The 25089-nt window shown below is 43.4% G+C and overlaps 1 protein-coding gene across 1 annotated transcript in view; it reads left to right on the forward strand.

Moving 5' to 3' along the window:
* Positions 1 to 25089, forward strand: part of Rrp5 (Ribosomal RNA Processing 5) — a 148172-nt gene that overhangs the window by 89998 nt on the left and 33085 nt on the right. The window contains exons 22-27 of the mRNA XM_037431461.2: positions 13908 to 14026; positions 19031 to 19127; positions 19632 to 19826; positions 20501 to 20584; positions 20661 to 20760; positions 20860 to 21106. Of these exons, the coding sequence (XP_037287358.1) occupies positions 13908 to 14026; positions 19031 to 19127; positions 19632 to 19826; positions 20501 to 20584; positions 20661 to 20760; positions 20860 to 21106 (842 nt within the window). The remainder of the gene's footprint in view (positions 1 to 13907; positions 14027 to 19030; positions 19128 to 19631; positions 19827 to 20500; positions 20585 to 20660; positions 20761 to 20859; positions 21107 to 25089) is intronic.

Consider the following 25089-nt stretch of genomic DNA (forward strand, 5'->3'; position numbering starts at 1 on the left):
CGCATGCACGTAGCGCTTTGAAAGGGGATGGGTAGCACAGACAGGAGTGCAACTACTAGTACCCATTGCTCAGTTATTTTTAAAGCAAACTTTACTATACTTTGCAAGTTGCTTGGATGGAGTATTACTGTAAGTTTTGTGAATTTGGCAAGAAAATACAAAGTGGTTCTAAAAGTAATAAAAAAGGAATGATTTGTTTGTTTTTATTTTTGAAGGAAAATTTGGGAAGATTTTTATGTAGAATAGTGAAATCTCTTCTTGTTATCACATGTGCCCATGGTGTCCATCTGAACTAAAATGATAATCTTAAGCATGACCATTCTTTACTTGAAAATATGAATGTTTTATGACTAGAATTTCAGGGCTCCTGATGAAAAACTTTATTCAAAATACAATTCAGGAGGCTACAACATTCTTTTGCTTCAGCAAGGGCACATTAATTTAAGAAAGAAGTGACAAAATTTTGCATTTCATAGCTTCAGTGGTTTCAGAGAACATGTTCCTTTTCTGACGAAACGTAGTGTTCGAAAAAACGCCATTTAATGTTTGACTTGCCGTAGTGTAGACATGGGATCAGGCGCATTTGAGACTGTTTTTAAATGCTTTCTATTGCGTGCAAAGGCTCACCACTTAATGGAGGAACTTGGCTGCTTTGCTGGAATATTGTTCCATGAAAATGGAAAAAAATTCCATATTTAGTCGTCTTTGCTCTTCATCCCCCCTTAAGCTGCTGTATGCTTTGCTAAAGAATAAGAAAACATTGCTTGCCTGCTGGTTGTGAAAATCGTAACTTATTCATGGCTTTGGTCGGCACTGACTAAGACTTCTTAGTTTAAATGCACTTATAAACCCCATAAAGTGGACTGGAGGATAACCGCCTCCATAGCTCATTGGTAAGCATCGAACACATTATTCAGAAGTTGCAGGTTTGGTTTTTGCTAGCGGCAAGTTGTTTTTTAACATCATCGCCATGAGAACTTGAAGCTAAGGTGGTGTCATTTTCGGACTTTAAGCTCGTCGTCACTCAATTCAGGTGTGGTGCAAGATAGTTTAGAGCAGCACGCGCTTTCCAAGGTGCTGGTGCACAACCATGCACGTGTGACGCCGCCACCATTGTATGCGGCCCCATGTCTGATATAACGATACAAGGGACACCAAAGCTGCCAGAAACTGGCTAAAAGGGCCACCTCCACACCTAATACATGTGGCAAACCTTCAGGAATAATTTTTTGTAGAAGGAATCTTTTCTGACACGAAACCACAGCTCTCTAGTGCAGTGGGTCTCAGCCACGGATGTGTCGGCGACTCCTGGTGGGCTGTTTGAAGTGTGATGGGGGACTCCTTTAAAGGGAGGAGGGAGGGGGGCGTAGGTAGATTACAACTGGAGCGTGAAACAGGTGCCTTTTATTGCTACTAAAAACATCAAACAAGCGTGCCCCATCATTTTGGACAGTTTATCAATATGTGGCACAGTCGCTCTTAAACAGAATTGCATATGTAAAAGAATTAAAAAATTAAAAAAGAAAGCGTATGAGGGCTTCGCTGATCCTAGAAATGGCTTCGCGGACCGTCTAAGGTCTGCGGACCCCCTTTTGAGAACCACTGCTCTAGTGAATAGTTGGCATAAATTTCAGACAATTATTACTGCTCAACACTGCAAGATTGTGAAGCTGACACCTCAATTTGATGTTTGACTTGCGAAGGTTCTTTTCATTACAGAGCTTTGATGCTACTGTAGCAAAACCAGAAACGGCGTGCACTTCTGTCAAGTTTGTCAGCCATGCTCATTTTCCCAACACACGCACATTGATTCTTGCAAAGGTCTATAAAACAATTGCTATGTTGCCCAAACGGACAAATTCAAACTGGTTCTGAAACTTCAGTGGCTGGTCTAAACCACCAGGAAGTGCTGGGTGCACAAGAAACAAATTGAACATGCCAAAATCGACGATTTGAAGTTTCAATCATTGGTGATCGATTTGGGTAGGCGTCGTAATGAGTATTTACATGAATCTAGGCCGACCCTGATTCTAAGCTGACCGCCAAATGTCCGAAACCTGGAAGAAGAAAAGAAACTTACCTCGAATGTAGGCTGAACAAAACAGGGAAAACAGTGTTCAGAAAGAAAACATATTTATTGAACATGAAGATGAAACTACAGTTGGTATATCATGCAAATAACTCGAGAAACATACAGCTGCCAGTCCTGTTGTGCGTGTGTCTTTGTCATCATTTTTCTTGCTCTGCTTCTAGTTACAGTAGACTCACGATAATTCAAACTCTGATAATTCATACTTTTGGCTAATTCAAACAAATTCAATTTTTTGGTTGGTCCTTTATTTTTTCAATGTATTTGAAAGCCTCTTAATTTAAACTTCATAATTTGGTTAATCTATGCTTTTTGCGGTTCCATACCAAAAATATTTGTGGCTTTCCCTTTGCTGTTTCAAAATTTGTGTGCTTATATAATCGTAACAGTCTAAAAATGAAAAATATGCACCCCTTCAAGAAAAAAGGCTGTGCTGGTAAACAAATGTTTGAAACAAAGCACACGCATGGTAAAGCATTATGCTTCTCAACTGGTATATAGAGAGCTTTTTGCTGAAGGCACATACATATAGCAATGAAGCAGTTGGCAATTCATGAGTTTTTTAAAAGGTCTGATCAGCAGTAAATGGCCAATAAACTTGTGGACTTTACACCTCTGTTTTCTGTTCACTGCGTGCAGTTAGGGCTTAAAAACACTTGAAAAAATTTAAATGTGATAAAACCAACACTTAATCATAATGTGTGGTGTCACCTCACACAGAGTCATCTATCTAAGAGCTTCTGACAATTCAAACTTCTTGATTATTTAAACGAAATTCAGAGGTTCCTTTGAGTTTAAATTAATGATAGTCAATTGTATTTGCATCATATAGATGCCGCGCTCATTCCGAGTCGTCGTCACTGACTTTGTCGCTGTCTGCAAATAGTGCGCAATCTTTGGTGCCATCAAGCGGCATCAGATATGCCGCACTTCTTAAAGGGGCCCTGCAACACTTTTTGAGCATGGTCAGAAAACGCTGCCGATTTGTAGTAGAGGCTCCCGACAACACGCGAGCCAAATAATATGGTGCAGCATGCGGCCTGGAATTCACAATAAATTATTAAAGTCAGCTAAAAATTGCTTTCTCTTCTCTTGACAAATCACAGAATATGCCCAAAAATCACACATATTAAGCCCGTCTATCAGCCATTGGCTGATTTGAACGTAGTGCGCTTGCTACAGAGATCGCCGTGGGAGGTCGCTACTTGTCCACACGTGCGTGCGCAATCGCACTGAAAAGACCGCATATTTCAAGAAGAAAAAAAGTGCTCTAGGTCACGAAGCGCAATTGACGTGTTTTGTTTGCCCCTCCCATCCCTCCTTGCTTAGCTTCCAGCGCTTTTGTCGAGACGAGAGAAGAGAGAATGCAATTGGAGCATGCGACAAACCTTTGTAACTCCACTCGCATTGGACGGATTCCTAAAATTTTTGTGGCATTGAATTCATGAGGCAATAAGCTCTTCCAGTGAATTCATTCCATGGTTTTCTTGAAAAAGTCATTCAGGGCCCCTTTAAAAGAGCTCACAATCATAATTCCTGGGATGTTTTCCCTTCAGCGACACACATGTTTTTCATCCATTCCAATGTCCTGCTTGGCTTGAACATTGGACGACGTTTCTTTTATAAGCGGCACTATAGTGACACCACCTATTTTGCGCCATGGAGCTATGACACACACAGACCACTCGAAGCGCGACTTGAAATGACAAACTGGTCACCTTGACACTCACCACAAAAAATCAAAATGGCAGGTTCAAGTGTGTACTTAAGCCACCGTTTCTAGGTATGTTCAGGTTGTGTACTAGCTTGGAGAGGCCACCAGGTTTTGTCGCCATTGAGAGAGGTGGCGCTGGGGTAGCGTTGAGATCGGGCTGGGGATGCAGTATGAAAGCAAACGATGGTACGAAGGACGACGCTTGCTTCAGCCACGTGTTTTTGCTGCATTGTTGGTGCTCGCGCGTTAAGCATGCATGTATTCTGAGGTCTCATGCATGCAAACGTGCGAACCTTTTGGAGTGATCGTGCATACGTATATCTACAGATACTGCGAGCAGTCCGCCGAGCTGTTGTTCGTGGTATGCTTCAACAGTGCGAAGTCTTGTCACGCGACATTTCTTAATGAGAGATTTGCCGGGTGTTTAGAGGCTTTGAAACCAAGTTTTCAGTTGAGCTGTGCAAGAGAACTGTCTCGACTGTGATGAGGCAAGCATTGGTTGTTAGTTCAATGACACCACTGTTGCAAATAATATCAGGAGTACGCCCCGCCGTGGTGGTCTAGTGGCTAAGGTACTCGGCTGCTGATCCGCAGGTTGCGGGATCGCATCCCGGCTGCGGCGGCTGCATTTCCAATGGAGGTGGAAATGTTGTAGGCCTGTGTGCTCAGATTTGGGTGCACGTTAAATAACCCCAGGGGGTTGAAATTTCCGGAGCCCTCCACTACGGCGTCTTTCATAATCATATGGAGGTTTTGGGACGTTAAACCCCACATAATGTCACAACATCAAAACAGAGGTCTTGCCGGAGAAATTAAGACACCAGAAGCAGGTCGGTCTTTTTAATACAACGCGTGAGGCAAGCCATTACACCACCTGTGCCAAGTCCTGAGCCACATCCAGCGAGCTACGCTGATGTGGTCTGTCGCCCTCCACCGACATTTGTGGCGACGCCCTTCCAGCCACGACCCGCTGCCATACCTTGGTGGCAATGGGATTCTACGAGACGACCACCAGTTCGCCGAACTGACTTATGGCGCATGGCCAACCATCTACTTATTTGCTTCCACTGCGGAAAATCCGGTCACATTGCCCGCAATTGCCGTCATGGCGATTCCGGGTTTGGGAACATTTTCCGTCCTGCTTCTTTCCGCTCTGAAGACTGTCGTGCCCACGATGCTGATCAACTGTCGCCTGGCCAAGCAACCCCACCGCGTCGCTGGAGATCTCCATAACCTGCACGTCACCGTGACTTCCCTCAGAGCTACGCGGACGTAACCAGAGGCCGTACGCCTAGCCCGAGCCGGGGAAACTAACTGCTGCGATCTCGAAGGCAAGGTTGCCAATCGTCGAGACACTGAAAAGTTCCCCCTATTTTCGCAAGAAGGTATAACGATGACGAATACGACGACGAATACTAAGCTGATAAAGTTGTATGTGCCGATCATAGCATTCTCATTGACGGACATCACGTTACAGCATTGGTCGACACTGGCGCCGACTTCTCAATCATGCGACAAAGAGCTCGCCGACTGCCTTAGGAAGGTCAAGACACCGTAGACAGGGTCGTACATAAGGAATGTTGGTGGTCAGCTGATAACTCCCACGGGTAAATGCACCACTCAACTTCGCATTGGGGATTCTAACTTCGTGGCCACTTCTGTCCTGTTGCCAGACTGCTGTAAAGAGTTAATTTTGAGCATGGATTTTCTTCAAGATCATAATGCTGTTATCAACATCTCTCAATGTATGGTGACGTTTTGCGCACATCCGTATGCCGACAACAGCAGCGACGAACCACGCGGCTGTTTGCGAATAGCCGACGTTGTGACACTCCCACCGAGATCCTGCTGCCTTGTGTCGGTGTCCAGTGAGTGGCCTTGCTCTAAAGATGTGATAGCGCAGCACATAGTCGCTCTTTTGTTCACGCAAGGCATTTCCATCGCGAGGGGCGTCCTGGTGCTTACTGGTGGACAGGCAGAAGTGCTCCTCACAAACTTCAGCAATGAGTGCCGTCAAATCCAGAAGGGTACCGCAATTGCCTACTACGACGATGTAGACCACGCCAGGGATTGTCTTTCAACCAGATGACGCGGCTGTCCCCGCCTCAACAACTTTGTCGGTGGACATCCGCTCTACGCTACCGCCCTCTGATAGGAAGCGCCTGCTTGAACTTATACACCAATTCGAAGACTGCTTTTCGCGTACGTCAAAGGTCCAGCAAACATCATTGACCAAGCACCGCATCATTACTGAAGACAACACGCGACCGATTCGGCAGAACCCCTACCGTGTGGCTCAGAAAGAGCGCGAGGAGATTTAGAAGCAGGTACACAAGATGCTCGCGGATGACATCATACAACCTTTGAAAAGTTCTTGGGCGTCCCCCGTGGTTTTGGTCAAGAAAAAAGACGGCAGCTTGCGCTTCTATTCATTATCGCAAGTTGAACCAAGTCATGAAGAAAGACGTCTATCTACTGCCCCGCATAGATGATTCGCTCGATTGGCTGCGTCATGCGCGCTATTTCTCTTCAATGGACCACCGAAGCGGCTACTGGCAGATAGAAGTTGACGTGAGAGATCGTGAAAAAACGGCCTTTGTGACGCCCGATGGCTTTTACAAATTTAAGGTGCTTCCTTTTGGGTTGTGCTCGGCACCAGCCACTTTTCAGCGTCTCATGGACACCGTACTATCAGGCCTGAAGTGGCAAACATGCTTGGTCTATCCGGAGGATGTTATTGTATTCTCGGCAACATTCTAGGAAAATCTCAGCCGTTTATTCACCGTCCTCCAAGCCATACGTTCGGCTGGCCTTACTTTAAAACCGGAAAAATGGCATGTTGGTTTCAACAAACTCGGCTTCCTAGGCCACGTCGTCAGTCACGAGGGTGTTCGACCTGACCCGGCCAAAATAGACGCCGTCGCGCAATTTCCTGCAGCACGCGACAAAAAGGCCGTGAGACGCTTCTTAGGGTTGTGCGCCTATTACCGGTGATTTATCGAGAACTTTTCGTCTATTGCGGCGCCATTGACACAACTCACACGTGAGGACGTCCCCTTCTTTTGGGGTGAACAAGAGCAAGTGGCATTCAATGAACTACAACAACGCCTGCAAACACCTCCAGTCCTTACGCACTTCGACCAGGAAGCCCCTACAGCGCTTCACACTGACGCCAGCAATGTAGGTCTGGGTGCCGTTCTGGTGCAGTGGCAAGACGGCTATGAAAGAGTAATAGCCTATGCCAGCAGAACTCTCTCTCGCACGGAGGAGAGCTACTTGACTACAGAGAAGGAGTGTCTCGCCGTGGTGTGGGCGGTCATCAAATTTCGTCCATATTTGTACGGCTGCTCCTTCTAGGTTGTTAGCGACCATCACTCTTTGTGCTGGCTCACCAACCTTTAAGATCCATCTGGCCGTTTGGCGTGCTGGAGCCTAAAGCTTCAAGAATTCGACATGACCATCGTCTATAAATCTGGGAAGAGGCACACCGACGCCGACTGTCTCTCATGGTCGCCAGTGGAGACTGTCGCTCGTGATGACGGAAATATCGACACGGCATTCTTGGGAGTTGTCAACACGGCCACTATTGCACGGGAGCAGTGCAGTGACCCTGAGCTGTTACCACTCATTGAATAGTTAGAAGGACGACATAAAGACATGCCGCGGTTATTTGGCAGAGGACTGCCATCTTTTTGCTTGCAAAAAGATGTTCTCTATAAGAAAAACTTCTCACCAACTGGCAACTCGCACTTGCTCGTCGTGCCTGCCTCTCTTCGAAAAGAAATTATGGAAGTGTGCCATGATAGAGCAACTTCTGGTCATCTAGGCTACACCTGAACATTGTGCTGACTACGATGCAAGTACTACTGGCCAAAGTTACCTGTTGCTGTTAACCATCATGCGCAAACTTGCACCGACTGCCAAAAACACAAAGCACCTCCCAGCAAGCCAGCCAGTCTTTTACATCCAGTCGAAGCACCAGCGAAGTTGTTCACCCAGATTGGAATGGATTTCCTGGGTCCCTTTCCAACTTCCAAAACAGGGAACAGATGGATTATTGTGGCCACCGATTACCTGTCCCGTTATGCGGAGACTAAAGCTATGCAGCGCGGCACAGCAGTAGAAGCCACTCAGTTCTTCATCGAAAACATCGTCCTTAGGCATGGCGCTCCGACAGCAGTAATCACAGACAGAGGGTCTGCCTTCACCGCAGAGCTTTTGGAGTCGGTTCTCAGACTCAGCGGTACAGCTCACCGTAGAACAACTGCATACTATCCGCAGACAAACGGACTGACAGAGCGCCTCAATAGGACTCTCACAGACATGATCAGCATGTACGTTGACACGGAACATAAAAACTGGGATCAGATATTGTCATACGTGACCTTTGCCTATAATACCGCTCGACAAGAAACCACTGGAATGACACCGTTCTGATCTATGGTCGCGAAGTCACGACAACGCTGGGCGCCATGTTGCCGCATGAGTGTGACGACATCTATGTAGACGCCGAAGAATTCACTCAGCGCACCGAGGAAGCCAGACAGCTCGTGCGTGTGTGCATTTGTCATCAACAGCATCAAGATGCACAACGGTACGACCCCCGACACAAGTTCATTAGCTACACACCAGGCAACAAGGTCTGGGTGTGGATTCCGATAAGTCGACGTGGACTGTGTGAAAAACTGCTAAGACGGTACTTTGGCCCATACAGTGTTACGCGACGCTTGAACGATGTGAACTACGAAGTTGTTCCCTACACTGACTGTAGTTTTAAGCGCCAAAAGCATTTAGCCATTTTAAGTAGTACACGCCGTGCGTATGAAACCGTATTTATCGAGTTAATTAGCTCCCGATTACTGTGTTGATGCAACCACTTCATACACCTGGTAGAGCGCCTATGTTGCACATCGGGACCATGCCTCTTTCGGAGGGAGGCAAATGTCACGTGCTTCTCAAAAAGAAAGACAATGGCAGTTGTGCATGTGCCATGAAGGACAATGAAATGGATAAAAAAAGAAGAACTCTCTTGCGCGTTCTTTTAAAAAGACCGACCTGCTTCTGGTGTCTCAATCTGCGGCAAGACCTCTGTTTTGACGTCGCGACAATATCAATCAATATCTGGAGTACACAAGATTATTGAATTCATCTGTGCCCCAATTGCCATCCACACAGTTGGCCTACAGTCTTGGGCCTGTATTGGCAGCCAGAGGTTGGCCCATGTGAGGCCATTAACCAAAATCGCCCTCGGCCCAACTTCGTTGACCAAGCTTGGGCGATGAATGGCTAGGTTGGCCATGGATGTTGGGCCAGCATGGAGCTGAGGCCATTTTTTCATTGGGGTACACGTCAAAACCACGCTCGATATGATTATGAGGCACAATGCTGTATTGCCTCCAAAAATTTAGACCATCGGGTGTTTATTATAGAGTGACGTCGTACAGTACTGCACGTCCTCTTTCACCTGTGTCCATCGATAAAGTTTTCTGCGTAGCCGCGCACCATAGCCACTGCAATTAGTCACAATTATGAAATAGCCGTTCTTAGAACGAATGTGAAATTGATGTTCCCGGGAAGTCTCCATATTCAATACTTTTATAATTATGTATTTATTTATTTATGATACTAAACAAGACATTACAGCAGAATTAGTAGGCCTTGTAGAAAGGCATTTTCTTTTTTGTGTGTGTGTGTGTGGGGGGGGGGGAGGCAGAATACTGCAGGTACTTCATGGCCGGTGCAAGGGTGGTTACATACACGAAAACATGCAAGTGATATCAACATTGCCGAAGGTTCATGGTGATCATTCAGTTCATAGAGCATCAGTCGTGTCACAACGCATTGTATGTGTCATTAGGTAAATTTTTCTAGTGGGAGTTATCAAACCGAAAAGTGGAATGTTAGTGAGCGTTGACACGACCTAATGGCTACATGCTTTAGAATGGCATGCCAACGAAAAACGCGCTGTGTGCGAAAAAAAACTGTATTCACAGGACAGAATGAGTGTATTCCAGTTATTGATGTATTTTGTGTGGGTACAATAATGCACGTCATTCATTGATGTAACCCCCCCCCCGCTATAACACCCTCGGGTGCTGCGGGTTATTATATGATTAAAGAACCTAAATAATTTTACGGTTAATCACCAGCCAAGCGTTATGGACAGAGAGCAAACCAGAAAGTGTGACCCCAATGTACTATCCGCATCATATAAAACCACAACAGGGGCAAGCCTTCGCGATAATATATTGTGCGCCGTCCAGTTATCACCATGGACAGGCACGCATATATGCACATAGCTGCCGAACCCGATGCGTGCGCCTGCCAATGGTGATAACTGGACTGTGCGCACTATACCATTGCGAAGGCTTGCCGCTGTTCGAGTTTCATTATAGTGAACTGTGGTTTAATCACCACAGTTCACTAAAATATGTCTTAATTACTATAGTTATGTCTGCACAGAAATAGTACCTGGTGTTTTCTGCTCGTATGTTACATTTTAAATTCTTATTCCCCCGTGAATTAGTAGTGGGTCTTGCCCAATATAGACGCATAATGAGTGCTTGAGGTTTCCGTGCACATGAAATGGACAAATATGTTTAAATTTATATGTTTTGTATATGCTCATATACAGCTAAAAGAAGATCGATACGTATTGTAAAGGGCACATGCTATAGGTACACATAATTTGTAGGCGTACGGCGCATAGAGTGCACAGGAAGGATAATTTTTCTTGTGGACAGTGATGAGAGCAAGTTGAAAATGTTAGAGCACTTTCACTGCAGGATTTGAGTGAGGAAAACATCTGGTGGGAATTTATTATTTTCTATCCGTATAATTGTTCATTAAGTGCGATTGCTTATAGTTAATAAACTTGCATTCCCAAAGTGAAGTAGCTGCTCTCATATTACATGAGCTTGCCCCATTCATACCGCTAATAAGTCAACAGGGATTAAAGTTATCATACATTTGCGCTAGTTTCATCTTCACTTTGGTTGAGTTGATATTTTGAAATACTTTTGAAGTATTTGGGCTTACAGAAGACAATATTCGGTGTAAAGATACAATTGAAAAAGGAACTGTTCCATTTAAATATCAAAATTTTCGTATATTTGCACGCACACCCCAGATATGTTGCTGGAAATGTACCTGCTGCATTCTTATTCACAGAATCAAATGAAAATCGCAAGACATTGGTTTTTTTTTTCTTCTGGATTTCTGGCTGGTGTTTGATTTGGTAGGTTATTTGGCAGCCTGTATATTATATGTTGGAGCTTGAAATATCATTGAGCATTACTGTATTGTAGAATGATAGCGTATATATGGGCAAAAAATAAATTCCCATATAATGCGAAACAAAATGAAGATGTGCGCCCTGTGCCGTGTTTGCCCTGTTTTATTTATTTATTTTTGTGTGCTGGCTTACGTGCTGCTTGTATCTTTTTATCTTTTTATAACCCTGAGATATAGCTAAAACGCGAGTTTCACGCAAGCCAAGCTCGAATGGAGCAGCTATCATATCAAGGCAACCATTGTAGTAGTCGCTTGTCAGCCCCTTGGACGCAGTAGCAGACGATCTGCCGAGGGCAATCCTAACGCGACCGCAGCGCCCCCACCTGGTTATCGATTGCAGAGAGCTGCTCCGCGCTTCTGGAAGGCCACGCTCTTTGCCAACTGAGTTAATCTAAAAACGCCGACTTAAGTCGGGTGTTGGCTCGGCTACTAACGGCTACAATACCATCTAGGTGGCACTAGTTGTGCACCACGTTTCTCAATTAAAAAGGCGCATTTTTCGAAAGCCTCGAATCTAAGCCAATCACGGAGTTTCATACTAAGAAATTTGAAAAAGCTATCGGCCTAGATTCGAATAAATACAGTAGTGAACTCCAGGTAGTCCAGCACTCTCCAACATGGCATCTCTCATGGTCTCGATGTTATGGGACCAATCTGTCGTACTTTCTGCACTCACTCACTTCGTGTAATCAATACATAATGGCTAACATTTCAAACTCAATGCATTGTCCGATGTAAAACCTGATTTAAGGTCAACACACTTATTTTTTTGCTACTTAGGGAGGTGTGGATTATACATAACCTGTGTTCAAACCATTGGATTATAGTCTGTTTTCTAGCAAGTCTTTGTTTGAAGCAATGAAAAGAGATGCTTCGCATTGTGCACATTTTGAAGTGATGTGGTGTGTCTGTACTCGAGGATAACTTTCTGTGGCAATGAAGGGAATGCAACGGGGGCAAAGCTATTGCACATGTACTTTTCTGCAAAGTAGTCTAGCTAGACTCGCTTTTTGAGTGACGACCGTGTTTGAATAATACCACAGCATAGAACTTAGTATGTCTACTTGCACAGCCATTTGTGAGTGAAATTCGACACAAGCTCCTTCGGCGAGTCGTCGAAATAGCGGGAGGCCGATGCGCGCTCACCTAAAGACAAAGACGCCATTTTGACTATGAGGTGGACCTAAAACGTGCCACATTTTCAGACTTGCAAAACATGAGTTAACACTTCATAAAGCAAAACAAATAATTATATCTCCTTGGTTTGTTCTAGCATCCTGTAGAAAATAATGTAATGCTGTTTTTTTATCATAGTCGCGTGGAAAACAGACGCATTTTTGGGACTATATTCTTAAGCGGTGGCACACGGCCACTTTGGTTCCGTAGCCTTTTCTTTATGTCCACAGAAAGTTGTTCCCATGTGTTGCATCACTCAGCTCAGCAAATGATCACAGCTTAAAATGATCAGAAATCTTTGAACAGGGAATGTCAAGTGGACTTGCCTGCGTCAAGGCAGCAAACGTCTTCCTTAGCTGTATGTCCACATTGCTTACTCTTACCAAGCTCAAAAGTGGAGAAGTAGAAAGGAAGTAGGGGCTATTGAGGAGAGGGAAGTTGGCATAGAATCACGGCAGTGGTCAAGTGGTTAGAGTGTCTTCCTCCAATGCAGGAAACATTGGGTTTGATTTTCAGCGTTCCAGGGCACCCACTTATTTTTCTAGTGGAGGGAGAGGTTTCCCAGCCTGGTGCTCACTGTTGTGGGTGCTCGTTTCTCAGGAAGGTGGCCTCTTCTTTCTTCTCTTTTCTTTTAGTCCCCCTCCCCCAATGATACTGAGTCGCGCTTCCTTCATCAGTTGTGGAAATAACTGTCTTGTCCATCATCAAGCTATTACAACTCTCCTGACAAATTGGGATCAGTGCTATAGCACAGTAAGGGAGAGACAAAAGGGGGTCAAAGTGGTACAGGTGAGGATAACGGTGTTCTTCTCTGAGAAAAGGAAGAGAAGAGAACCTGCATCAGAGTCGGCAGCAGCTGGAAATGAGATTCTAATTTTTGTTTGCTTAAGTAAGGAAAGGCTGGCCCCCCCGCCACGATGGTCTAGTTGCTTAGGCACTGGGCTGCTGACCCACAGATTGCAGGATCGAATCCTGGCTGCGGCGGCTGCATTTTTGATGGAGGCAAAAATACTGTTGGCCCTTGTGCTCGGATTTCGGTGCACGTTAAAGAACCCCAGGTGGTCGAAATTTCCAGAGCCCTTTACTATAGCGTCTCTAATAATCATATGGTGGTTTCGGGACGTTAAACCCCACATATTATTAAGAAAAAAAAGGAGCGTACACTTGCCTTTCTTTTGTTTCTCTGTTTCTCTGCATTTTCGATGGAGGCAAAAATGCTGTTGGCCCTTGTGCTCGGATTTCGGTGCACGTTAAAGAACCCCAGGTGGTCGAAATTTCCAGAGCCCTTTACTATAGCGTCTCTAATAATCATATGGTGGTTTCGGGACGTTAAACCCCACATATTATTAAGAAAAAAAAGGAGCGTACACTTGCCTTTCTTTTGTTTCTCTCTTTCTGTCTGCATACCACAGAGCTTACCATGAGGAGGGACATACCACAGTAACTTCCTTAGGGGTACTCATGCTAATGAAAGCTTTGGTTTGTAAAGTTTCATGCAGAAAAGCTAACTTACAAATTTTTGCAAACTATTGTGAAGTCTACATTTAGCTCCATAAGAGCCTTCTGTGTTTGCATTTGGTACTCATGTTTTTTTGTTCTCATTGGTTATATCTTGTACTGCACTGTGTCTTGCAGGAAGGTTCTGTTGGAATGGCTACAGGCAATGAAAGAGCAAGCCCATCATTACAACCTAGTCAAATGACCAACCCAGAGTTATCCACGAGAAAGCACAATATGCAGAGTATGATGGCTATGTAAGTTCATTGGCAAGTTTCTCATGTCCATGTGGCCCTTTTAAATGCATGCCATTCACATGGCTTCATTGCTGGGCCTTTATTTTTTGGTGATGCTGCTTTTGATGGTAATACCTTGTCATGCTTTTTGAGCATGCCGAGAAGTCTGAGAAAGTATCCGTCCTTGTCGTCAGTGGTATAGTCAACTGTGAGTCGTGGATGATAAATGAGCATAAAATAAGGCACAACACATAGCTACAAAATACCAGCCCTGTCATTACATACTGTTACATATGCTGTCCTCTGCAATTTATATAAACTTGTTCTCTAGTGCATTCTTTGTAGAAACTAAGTTGGGTAATGTATCTCTCATAGATGATAATTAATGTGTCATTGATGTATTAATAATGCATTGTTACCACATCTTGCAAGATTCAAATCTTGTTCATAAAACACTGGATGATTGATTTTGTGGATGCCCAATTTTTCAGAAATGCCTGCAGTACTGCCAGGCAATGCACCTGAAGAGGCAAGCATTGCACCTGAAGAGGCAATTCGTGCCTGAAAATTCGGTCATTTGAAACTGCAGGTCCGAAACAGCATTATTTGTCGGCGCAACTGCTGTCATGTTAATTAGGGAGTTTTAGCTTGTACGTATACTCTTTTACGTTAACATGTTATCGGATACTGGTTGGCTTTTATCATCTTACCAGAACGGATATTTTTCAACGTTTCAGCTCCTCATACGTAAACATTTACGTATGTACATACACGCGTATACCTTTACGTTATCGTAAACCATAAATGGTGATGCTAATAGTGTATAAACTTCAATTAACTTGCATAGGATTGAATTATTATTGTGGCAAAATCACGAGACATTCTTTTATCATGTACTGTATCCCCGTATGCGCGAAAGGGTGAAAAATACAAGGTGTAAAAGGGTGAAAAATACAAGGCTACTGTATCAATGGTGTCAACATCTTGTGACACTTCGCGCAACCATAGTCTTGAACGCGTTTGCTTACGCGTAATGTTTTTGAGGTGAAAAAAGGTAACTCATTTGTAATAACTCCGCTGCGCGATTTTCGCATCAGACATACAATGCACGATGTTTCTGCAATAACGATTTTGTGATTACCTGGCTCACTATTGCCCCACTAGATGGTGGGACCTACCCAGCTTGTTGGGAGCTCGCACGTTATTCCTAGGCCATTCTAGCTTTGGTAATCCGGCTGAAACAGTGTAATGGCTTTGGCGCTCGCACTTCGGCTTATTTCAACTCTACGGCTTGAGTCCCCGCAATGTAGATACCACAAGTTTCTTCAACCAAAGGTGGATTTGTGAGATAGGGCGGGAAACGTAAAGCTATATGGCGGGAAATGTAAACTTTTAAACTCCATCCGGTGGGAAACGTAAAGGTTTACGTTCCATAAGGCCTGTGCATGCGCAGATTCTGTCCATTAACCAATAGCACGGTAACGTAAAAAAGTATACGTACAATCTAAAAGCGCCTATTATCTCGCTGCTTTGAGCCAGTAATCTGTTTGTGGCCGCAGTGGTTCAAAAAAATCGGCTTCACCGTAGCATGTATGTGTTATCCAGTGAAACACACCAAGACTTTGAAGGAGCCATTTTCATTGGTCACAGCACATTTTCGTTAATTATACTCACAGTCATCGATCATCACCTCTATGTAGAGCATTGTGCCCATCTTTAATGTATTAATGGCTAAAAAGTAGGTGTGACATATTCTCGACTTCATCTGTATACGGCCTATTGTATTTTTCATCTGCACCTCACTGCCTCGTCGGCAAACTGTATCTGCTGCTTAGTGTTTATGATCATTTTGATTTATATAAAGGTCACTACAACCCTTAGCTAAAGCCGTGAATAACTAAAAGCCACGAAAGTCCCCCCCTTCCCTGTTCTTGTTATTGTTGTTCTCTCCCTCCCCTCCCCCCTTTTTTTGTAAGTGTATTGACTGGTCAGTTAGAGATCGTGAGTTTCTTTTGGCAGGAGTGATAAGCATTAGCAATGCATAAGATGGCGGTCAACAACCGATGTTTTGATACCACGTGCTGGCACTCTTTCACAATAAGTATCTTAAACTGTGTGCTCGGTAGCACAGTGGCATAGTATCTTTGTAAACGTACTCAAACATGCCATGCTGTCATTCACTTTCTCGTCTCCATGTGGGGAAGCTAAATGTGCCATGGAGATGAGAAGAGTGCATTGCTTGTAGTAAAGAAAGCAACTCACCATCACCACATTGGCCTAACAGCATACCCGTGGCACCTGTGCACATTAAGAAGTGGCCCTGGCATGAAGAAATCACCCTGCTTAGACACTGCTATGGCTAATGTGTGTATACAGCACTTAAGTGACTAGGGGTGGCCACTCTCCTAGTCCCTTAAGTCGGCTCCATACATTGTCATATGGGGGGGGGGGGGCGATGCGATGAACCTTTATCTCTCCTGAAGGGGAACCCTACACACGCCTAGGCTCACTACAGATCTGGTGTGATGTCACTACAACTTTCGCGTCCCTTGACATAGAACTACATCAGTGTGTTGGATGCGCTAGCGATGAGCCTCGATTGGGAGAATGAACATTTAAGTACTCTTTGGAAATGACTACAAATATATTCTAAATGTTTGCTGTCTTTGACCATTTGTGTGGAGTGTCCTTAAATACAGAGGAAATCCACAAGAAACTTGTTACGGCCTCGAAATTGGATGGTGCCGCCTCTTTAAGCCTGCGAGTGCAACAAAGGCAGGAGATCAGCTGTATGTTGACCAGGAAAAGCTTCCACTGAGAACGTGGGAATCTCAGCTTTCCAGCCGACTGAAGCTACTCTGTGCAGATAGAGCTTGACTAGGTAACGACCCCGGATACGTATGTGTGCTGGATGCCAGGGCACCACGAAATACAAGGAAATGTGTTGGCGGACGATCCGCAAAATGAAACCACTCCCTATACAGTAATAGCTATGGTTGTGCGAATATTCTAATGCTTCGAATATTCGAATGAATAGTTGAGTATTCGAATTTGCTTTGGTTCGAATCAAAATTATTGAATATTTTTGAAGTATTCGCAAAGAACGAATAGGTGTACATTCATCCGCATGTAACTGCCTGTAAAGGTGGTTCTCTGCAATGTAGAGGTGCTAAGCTGTGAAAGCACCTGTGTAGGGGAAATTCGCTTTGCCGCCAAGCCCTCTTTCAAATTTAAAGCGGCCCTGCAACACTTACTGAGCATGGTCTGAAAACGCTGCCAATCGGTAGTCGAGGCTACCGAGAACACGCGAGGCTAAAAATTGCTTTCTTCTCTCAGCAAATGACACTACAAGCTCAAAAATTACTTGTCACAGCCAAGAAGGAATATACAGCTCTGATCGCAGCCATTAGCTGATTAGAGCAAGGCGTGCTCGTCGTTACCGGGGCTGCCATGAGAGGTCGCCACTTGTCCACGAGCACATGCGCTGCGCAATGGCACTGAAAAGCCGCATATTCGAAGAAAAACAAGAGGTGCTCAAGGTCACGAGGTGCATGTGACTTATTTTATTTCGCCATGCCATTCCTCCCTGCTTAGCTTCCAGCTATTTTGTCAGGACGAGAAGAGAAAATGCAATTGCAGCGCGCGACAAATTTTTGGAACTCTGCTCGTACTGGACTTATTCTAGAAACTCTGCAGCGGTAAATTTGTGAGGCTACAAGCATGTTTACTGGCTCCATGGCTACTTGAAAAAGTGTTGCAGGGCCCCTTTAATGGAATATAGTACCCTCAAATCAATGCTTCATTTTATTAAGCTTGTTATGACAGCTTATATGCTCTAAGTATTATAAATTTTATAACGTTAAGTATTTTACAGGTTATCAATTGCATCCTATTGAAACTACTACTCAACGTTCTTTTAACTTCTCTTGAACAAAAAAAAATGACATTTGCATACAGCCTCTATTTCAATTCAAAAGAAATATTGTGCAGGTTAGTTAGGTCATCATAAATATTCTTCCTTTTTTATATGTCATACATACAATTCGATTCGAAATTATTCGATCAAAATCACTATTCGCTTCGATCCTAAAATTCACTATTCGCACAATCCTAGTAATAGCTATTTCTGTGCTTGATTTAAAACCTTTTCTCAGTCAAAAGCTCAGAGCATATTGGCAGAGCACATAGGATAGTCGCGCACAAAATAAACTGCACGTTCTCAAGCCGCGCTTTGGTAACTAGCCGCCAGTATCCAAATCACGCCGGACAGAGGTTACACTTACAAAGCTTACGATCAGACACACCTATAGTACGTGCTCCTACCTTCTGTCCATTGGGGATTCACCCATGTGTGAGAAATGAGGTGAACCGGTCACAGTTCTCCACATTCTCATCCAAGGTAGTGAATTCGACCCCATCAGAAAAAAAAAGCTTTTCCCATTACTCTACCTAGAAAGAATTCCACTTCACTCATCGATGCTCATTGCAAAGAACCGCTTTTTAACCAGCAGTCATTGTTTGCCTCTTTAGTCCACAAGCTTAATGTCTACAGCTTTCATGTCATATATCCAGGCTATCCGTAGCAATCATAACCTCTGAAAAGAGGTTGTTGCTGTGGTAAAACTTTACAGAAAGCACCTTCCTTCTAGCTTTTAGACCTCAAGGGCCTTGAGGAGGCATTTGTGCTGTGCGAACCCTCGCTGGTAGTTCATTACACATAGATATATTGCATTGCGTATCACTGCCATAATTCTATAGTCTATACACTGATTTTACGCTTGTTTATGGCACATGATTTTAGGACTCGTTACCGCCATACCACACCCTGTCATCGCAAACATTAGTCATTGTCACCACCATATAAGAGACATGCCGCTCTTTGGCCAGTCGTGGTTCTTGCGCCATAAAACACTACTAATCAATCAAACTTTTTTTCATGATACCATGGTTCCTTGTGAATCTGAAAAATTTGACGCTGAGTGTATTAAGCCTATTGTCACCTAACTCTTCATTTCTTTCTCGCAGTGTAAGATCTGTGGAGAAGCTCCAGCTCAAAATTACTCTCGAAAATGGTTACAAGGGTCGTGTGCATGTCAGCTTTATTGACGAGAACCCAAAAGAGGTGGGTTTTTTCATCTGGTGTTATGAAAATAAAGGGGCGCTCTAAAGAGCCTGAGTAACATATTTCTGTCTCGCCCCGCCGCGGTGGTCTAGTGGCTAAGGTACTCGGCTGCTGACCCGCAGGTCGCGGGTTTGAATCCGGGCTGCGGCGGCTGCATTTCCAATGGAGGCGGAAATGTTGTAGGCCCGTGTGCTCAGATTTGGGTGCACGTTAAAGAACCCCAGGTGGTCGAAATTTCCGGAGCCCTCCCCTACAGCGTCTCTCATAATCATATGGTGGTTTCGGGATGTTAAACCCCACATATCAATCAATCAATATATTTCTGTCTTTATGGTGACTGTCACAATGAATTCAAGTTACATAGATTTCTTTTGTAAATTGTGGCCACTTTTGTTTCTAAATTTAAATGTGCAAAAACTTAGAAAAGCATGCTAGTTGTTCGGTTGAAAGAAACTTCTCTGCTCCAAGTTTCCAAGTTTTTTTTTTTTTTTTCCACTCTCCTAGGGCGAGAACCCGCTAAAGAGGTTTGAGCCAGGTGATCAGCTGGAGGTATACGTCATGGAGCGTGTTATACCTCTTCATAGCTGCGCATTGGTAATCACTGGACGTAGGAACTTTTGTGAATGTAGCCTATTCCCTGCTGAGAATAACGAATTTGCTCCACCGCCAGGCAGTGAGGTCATGGGATATTTTTCGCATGTGAGTATGCTTGATAATATCTTTTCAAACAAATCAGCTGCTTCTCATTTTCCTTTCATTTATAGTGCACAGGGTAATCGTTCTCATTACATGACATTTTTCACAATAAGCCTGTTGTGCTCCCTAGATGGAGGGGGCCGTCAGCAGTGCTCGACATGTTGCATATTTCATTTCAAGTTCTTGCCTCAAGTTATGTGAAACACCATATATATATATATATATATATATATATATATATATATATATATATATATATATATATATATATATATATATATATATATATATATATAATGGAGAGAGAGAGAGAGATCTATTCATATTAATTGTGCTGCAGTGTTAACTTTAGGTACATTTTGCATGAGAAGCTCTGTTGCTTTGCTTTTAATATCTCACTGAGCTGTATTGGTGGTGAGGGAGAGTGGTAGGAGAGTAGCATGCATGCTGTTAGTGACTCCGAAGTACCGGGACTGCAGTATAACACTACTAGTAAGAAAGGTAGTGGACAATTATAGTTGTGTGGCTGCCAATACAAATGACTGCCACAATTTCTTTTTTTATGAATATAGAAAAGGCAGCTTTTACTCAGGCACATACCATACCACTAGTTCCATTGCGTGTACGGTACATTTTGTCCCTAGTGAAAACTTTTCTTTTGCTGTATTTTTTTCCAGTTTTCTGAGGGAAGCCTGGTCCTTGCATTGACACATAACAAAATAGGCAGACTTCCAGTCTTGAACATGGACCTACCGCCATCGGTATGAGAGGTAGTTAGCTTGTATCAAATGCTTGTGGACCTAATGGGTTATTTCTTTTTTAATTACTGATTTGCAGAGACTTGGCTACATACACACTGAACTAAAGGCTGGCCAGGCTGTCAAGGTCAAAGTCCTCCGGGCAGGTGAAAGTTCAGTGGTTGAGCTGTCACAGCTAAGTGCGTACAATATTCCTGTAACCATTTGCTGTGCCTTGGTAGCTCTTGATGCGTAGTGATGTATTTGTGGCATATTGGCTTCTTTTTCTCTGCTCGCAGGTGTGACCTCCTTATCTGTGGACAGTGTGGTCAATGGCTATGTTGTGAGTGCTCGAGCCGGTGTGGGCGCATGTGTGTCTCTTCCACTTGGTCATCGTGGGACAATCAGCATCACTGATATCTGTGACGACTTCAGTCAGGCGGCAACACTGATGGCCAACTACGTTCTAGAGCGCTATTTGCGATGCTACATCATAGACATCGACACTGAGACAAACACATATCACCTTTCAACAAGGGAGTCTCGGTATGTTTCTTTTTTTTTATTATTTCTATCCTTTCTTAAACATGGGATGCTAAAGGAAAATACTAATATGAACAAAAGTGTGGAATCTGCTCCAAAATGTTTGTAAATGTAAAATGTAATATAAAAATGTAATATGTAAAATAGGAATTATGTGAATTTCTAATATGACACAGTTGCATGAGAACAAAGTATGAGCGTGCATTGCTGAATATAGTAAATTAAAAAAAAATGGTGCCTTTCATATTAAGTGCATTTCACTTCTGATATCTCATCTGTCTCATATCTGTCGTCTGTTCCTATGTCTCTCACCTTTAATGAGAGCAGACGTAAAACAGCGTGCGCAAGTATTCGCAGTGCGAATGCAAAACTGAAGTATAGTACGTTAAAATGAATTTCACAATGCTTTTGTCGATAAAATTACGGGAGGCGTAATCTTTTTCCCTACTTTGAACCATATGATCTAAAGCATTGCCTCCGAGATGCGGCGCACAGCAATTCATCGGTAGAGCAGACGACGAATGACAACTTGCCCTAAAGCGTGTTCTTCAGTCTAATGCGGCAGTCTTCGTGCCCCAAATGATAAAAATTTGTTATGAATCGTTTATGAACTCATTCAACATTCAATTCTCTTACCCAACGTGTTGCAAACACATGGCCATCACAGCAGCTCCATCTGTGTGTCAGTAATGGAGAGGCACCACATATTAGAAGTCTCAGTGCTCTACGTATAAGAGTGAATCCAGATACTGTAGAATACCGTGTTCAAAATAGTTACTCCTATCTGCTAAAACAGCCTTTCTTCACCAAATGCGGTCACGTTTACTCGCGTTTGAAGCTTATTGCCGCTTTTCCGTTCCGATTTGTAGACTTCTGAACTTATCAGCGCATTCTCGAAAAGCTGTGATTTGTACCACGAATATTGTCGCTAAAAACAAAATAATGCAACATGTTTTTCTATATTACCGTATGATGGCCTTCGGTTGTCTATTTACGAGATTTTAAGAAAAATCGAAGATGGGGTTTTTTTTATTATTCAAATTTCAGCGGAGTACACTTTTGCCAATATGAGAACTTTGAGGCAATATATAAAAATTTACATTTGCCCTACGGCAGCAATAATTTATGTAACCAATAAAAACACTATATCCTTAAAACGTGTCAAGTTTGAAAACGCTGCTTGCATTACTTTCGGAGAAAAAAAAATGGGGAATACGTAACTTATCTTAAACTTTAGCAAAATTAGACATTTTTAAAAGCTATTTTATTAATGTCTGCAAACTTTGAAACTGTATGAATTCTTTCATCATTAGACATACACTTCAGGTAAAAAATATCTTCCTTGAAACAAAAATGTTTGTCTTTTTATAGCATCTGCAATTTTCGAAAATGACAGGGAACGAAGTTGGTGCCTCCGTGCTGGTGAAGTTTAATATTTTTTTTCTCGTAATTTATGCCGTTAATCATAATACGAAGTTGACTTTCGGGCTACCTGGTGAGAGGTGCACGAAATATAAAATACTCAATTAAATCTAAAATATCAACTTTTGGACCCGTGCCCCGCCGCGGTGGTCTAGTGGCTAAGGTGCTCTGTTGCTAACCCGCATGTCGCGGGATCGAATCCCGGCTGCGCCGGGTGCATTTCCGATGGGGGCGGAAATGTTGTAGGCCCGTGTGCTCAGATTTGGGTGCACGTTAAAAAACGCCAGGTGGTCGAAATTTCCGGAGCCCTCCACTACGGGGTCTCTCATAATCATATGGTAGTTTTGGGACGTTTAACCGTACATATCAGCCAACTTTTGGACCCGTGTCGATCTGTCGTGGAATCACCCTGCTGCTAGTTGTGTTGATCCTTTTCACCTTAGTGGGAAACCCTGTGTTCGGCCAACACTGATGTTGGCGCTTGCGATTGAGACCCCACCCCCTCTTGTTTTTCTGTTTTTTTTTTTTTTTTTGCTGAAAAAAAAGAGCAAATAATTCAGCGCTCCTCCCACCCCCCGCCCGACTGCGGAAATCTCCCGGATACAGAATCCTTCAACTTGGCAGGCGTGGAGATCGATCATCCTTTATTCTGTTGCAGGTGCTTTCTCACCTTCGTTTTGGCAGCTTCGTTAAAATTGTGAATGTTGCTTTTGAGGCACCTGCCTTGCAGTAACTCAGCCGGTGACCGTCCGTCTTCCAAGGGCGATGAGGGATAGGCCAACAGACCTAACCAGAAGTTCCCCCTTGAGTCTCACATTGTTTCAAGATAGGCTTGACGATTTGGATGCCTTTCTCGTCCAGTCAATTGGAGTTGAGGGAGGGGAAGGGGGGTAGCCAGGGCTTGATGTGACCTGTACAAAATCGTACTGCCTCGCAGAGAGCGTGAACTTGTGCCGAGCAAATTGTGGCCCGTTATTTGTGCACACTTTAACCGGAACTCCTTAGCGGACGAAGATAGCCCTGAGAGCCTCAACTGTGGTCCTTGCGCTCGTTTCACACAGTTGCTCGACCTCTGAAAAATTGTAAATGGCATCAAACACAACGACAAAAGCTCATCCTGTGTACTGAAATAAGTCGCACCAACCCGATACCATGGGCATGCTGGAGTTTCGCGCAAAAGAAGAGGCTCTTGCGGTTGCTTGTAGGCATATTTCTTGCAAGTGGGGCAGCTCTGAATAACCAGAGTTATGTCACAATTAAGTCCTTGTAAAAAAATTGGGCTTTTGGCCCTTTATTTTAACTTGCACAGTACCAGATGTCCAGTGTGAACCTGAACATGGTGATCCTTCTATCTGGGCGGCCCTCGCAGACTCTTTAGTCGCGCAGGCGCTTAGTTGCCAAAAAAAACAAATGCTGTGGTAGCTTTTTGGTATTGCTACTTTACAGCATTGGATTTCGAAAGACCCAAAAATTTCTTTTTCCAAGTTAAGAAATTCTTGAAACTTAATTAATTTAATTTAATTTCGTAATTAGTTATTATATCTGAGACAACTTGAAGTTGATACAGGGATCTTTATTTTATGACAGTTATGTACAATTATGTATAATGTTAATGTACGATGACAATTATGTATAATATTAATCTTTAGGAATTGCTGGTGTAGCACACCTGCCAAATCTTCCGATTTTCCTCTAAATGTACGAATTTCAACCGCGCTTACGATTTTACAAATCTTGCTTGAAATTTTAAGGTCAGCTAGAAAACATTTCCTTTTTCTACAAATGATGCACAGTCATTTGGGGAACGACTGTGCTATATACTGCGGCCGCAACGTGCCAACACACGGTTCTTCGATAACACCAAAACTAAGTCGCGTGTTCAGAAAGAAAAAAAAAGTACTAAAGGTCATGATGTGCAGGTGACGCAATTTCTTTCTTCCATGCCATCCCCCCCTGCTTAGATTCCAGTGCGTTTGTTGGGACAGGATAGCAAGCAATTGCAGCATGCAACAAACTTCTGTAGTGAAGCAATTTGATGGTTACTTGAAAAACTTTTGCCCCCTTTTAATACCACAATCTACATTTACTACTCTTATTATCATACATTCAGTACTTGGTAGTGATTTTGAACGCACAGAATTTTTTTGATACAATGGCCATTTGCAATTGCATCATTCATAGTATGCCATTTCATTTTGCATAGAGTTAATGTGAAAACTGAAGTACAAAAGTGGCTAAGTGATAAAAGTGGACTGTTCTTTATTAGTGCATCCCCATACGAACAGTTCTTCTAATGCTAATTTTACTGCTTATCTGACCTCCTCATATGAATAACTGGGCATGAAAAGACTGGGGAAAAAATAAAGATTACAAATTATAACAACAAAAGGGAGCATTAATTCTTCTTGCGATATCGATAGGCTTCATATTTTTAAGTGGCACCTAAAATTTTCAAAAACCGCCATATCACGTCAAACTGGTGCGCAAGCCTTGGTACAGCCCAATGTGTCGCTCGGGTTGCTGTACACAGTATGCTGCTATTAGGTGCACTATAATTCATATTT

This window comes from Rhipicephalus microplus, chromosome X (genome assembly GCF_043290135.1).
Source record: "Rhipicephalus microplus isolate Deutch F79 chromosome X, USDA_Rmic, whole genome shotgun sequence".
NCBI lineage: Eukaryota > Metazoa > Arthropoda > Arachnida > Ixodida > Ixodidae > Rhipicephalus > Rhipicephalus microplus.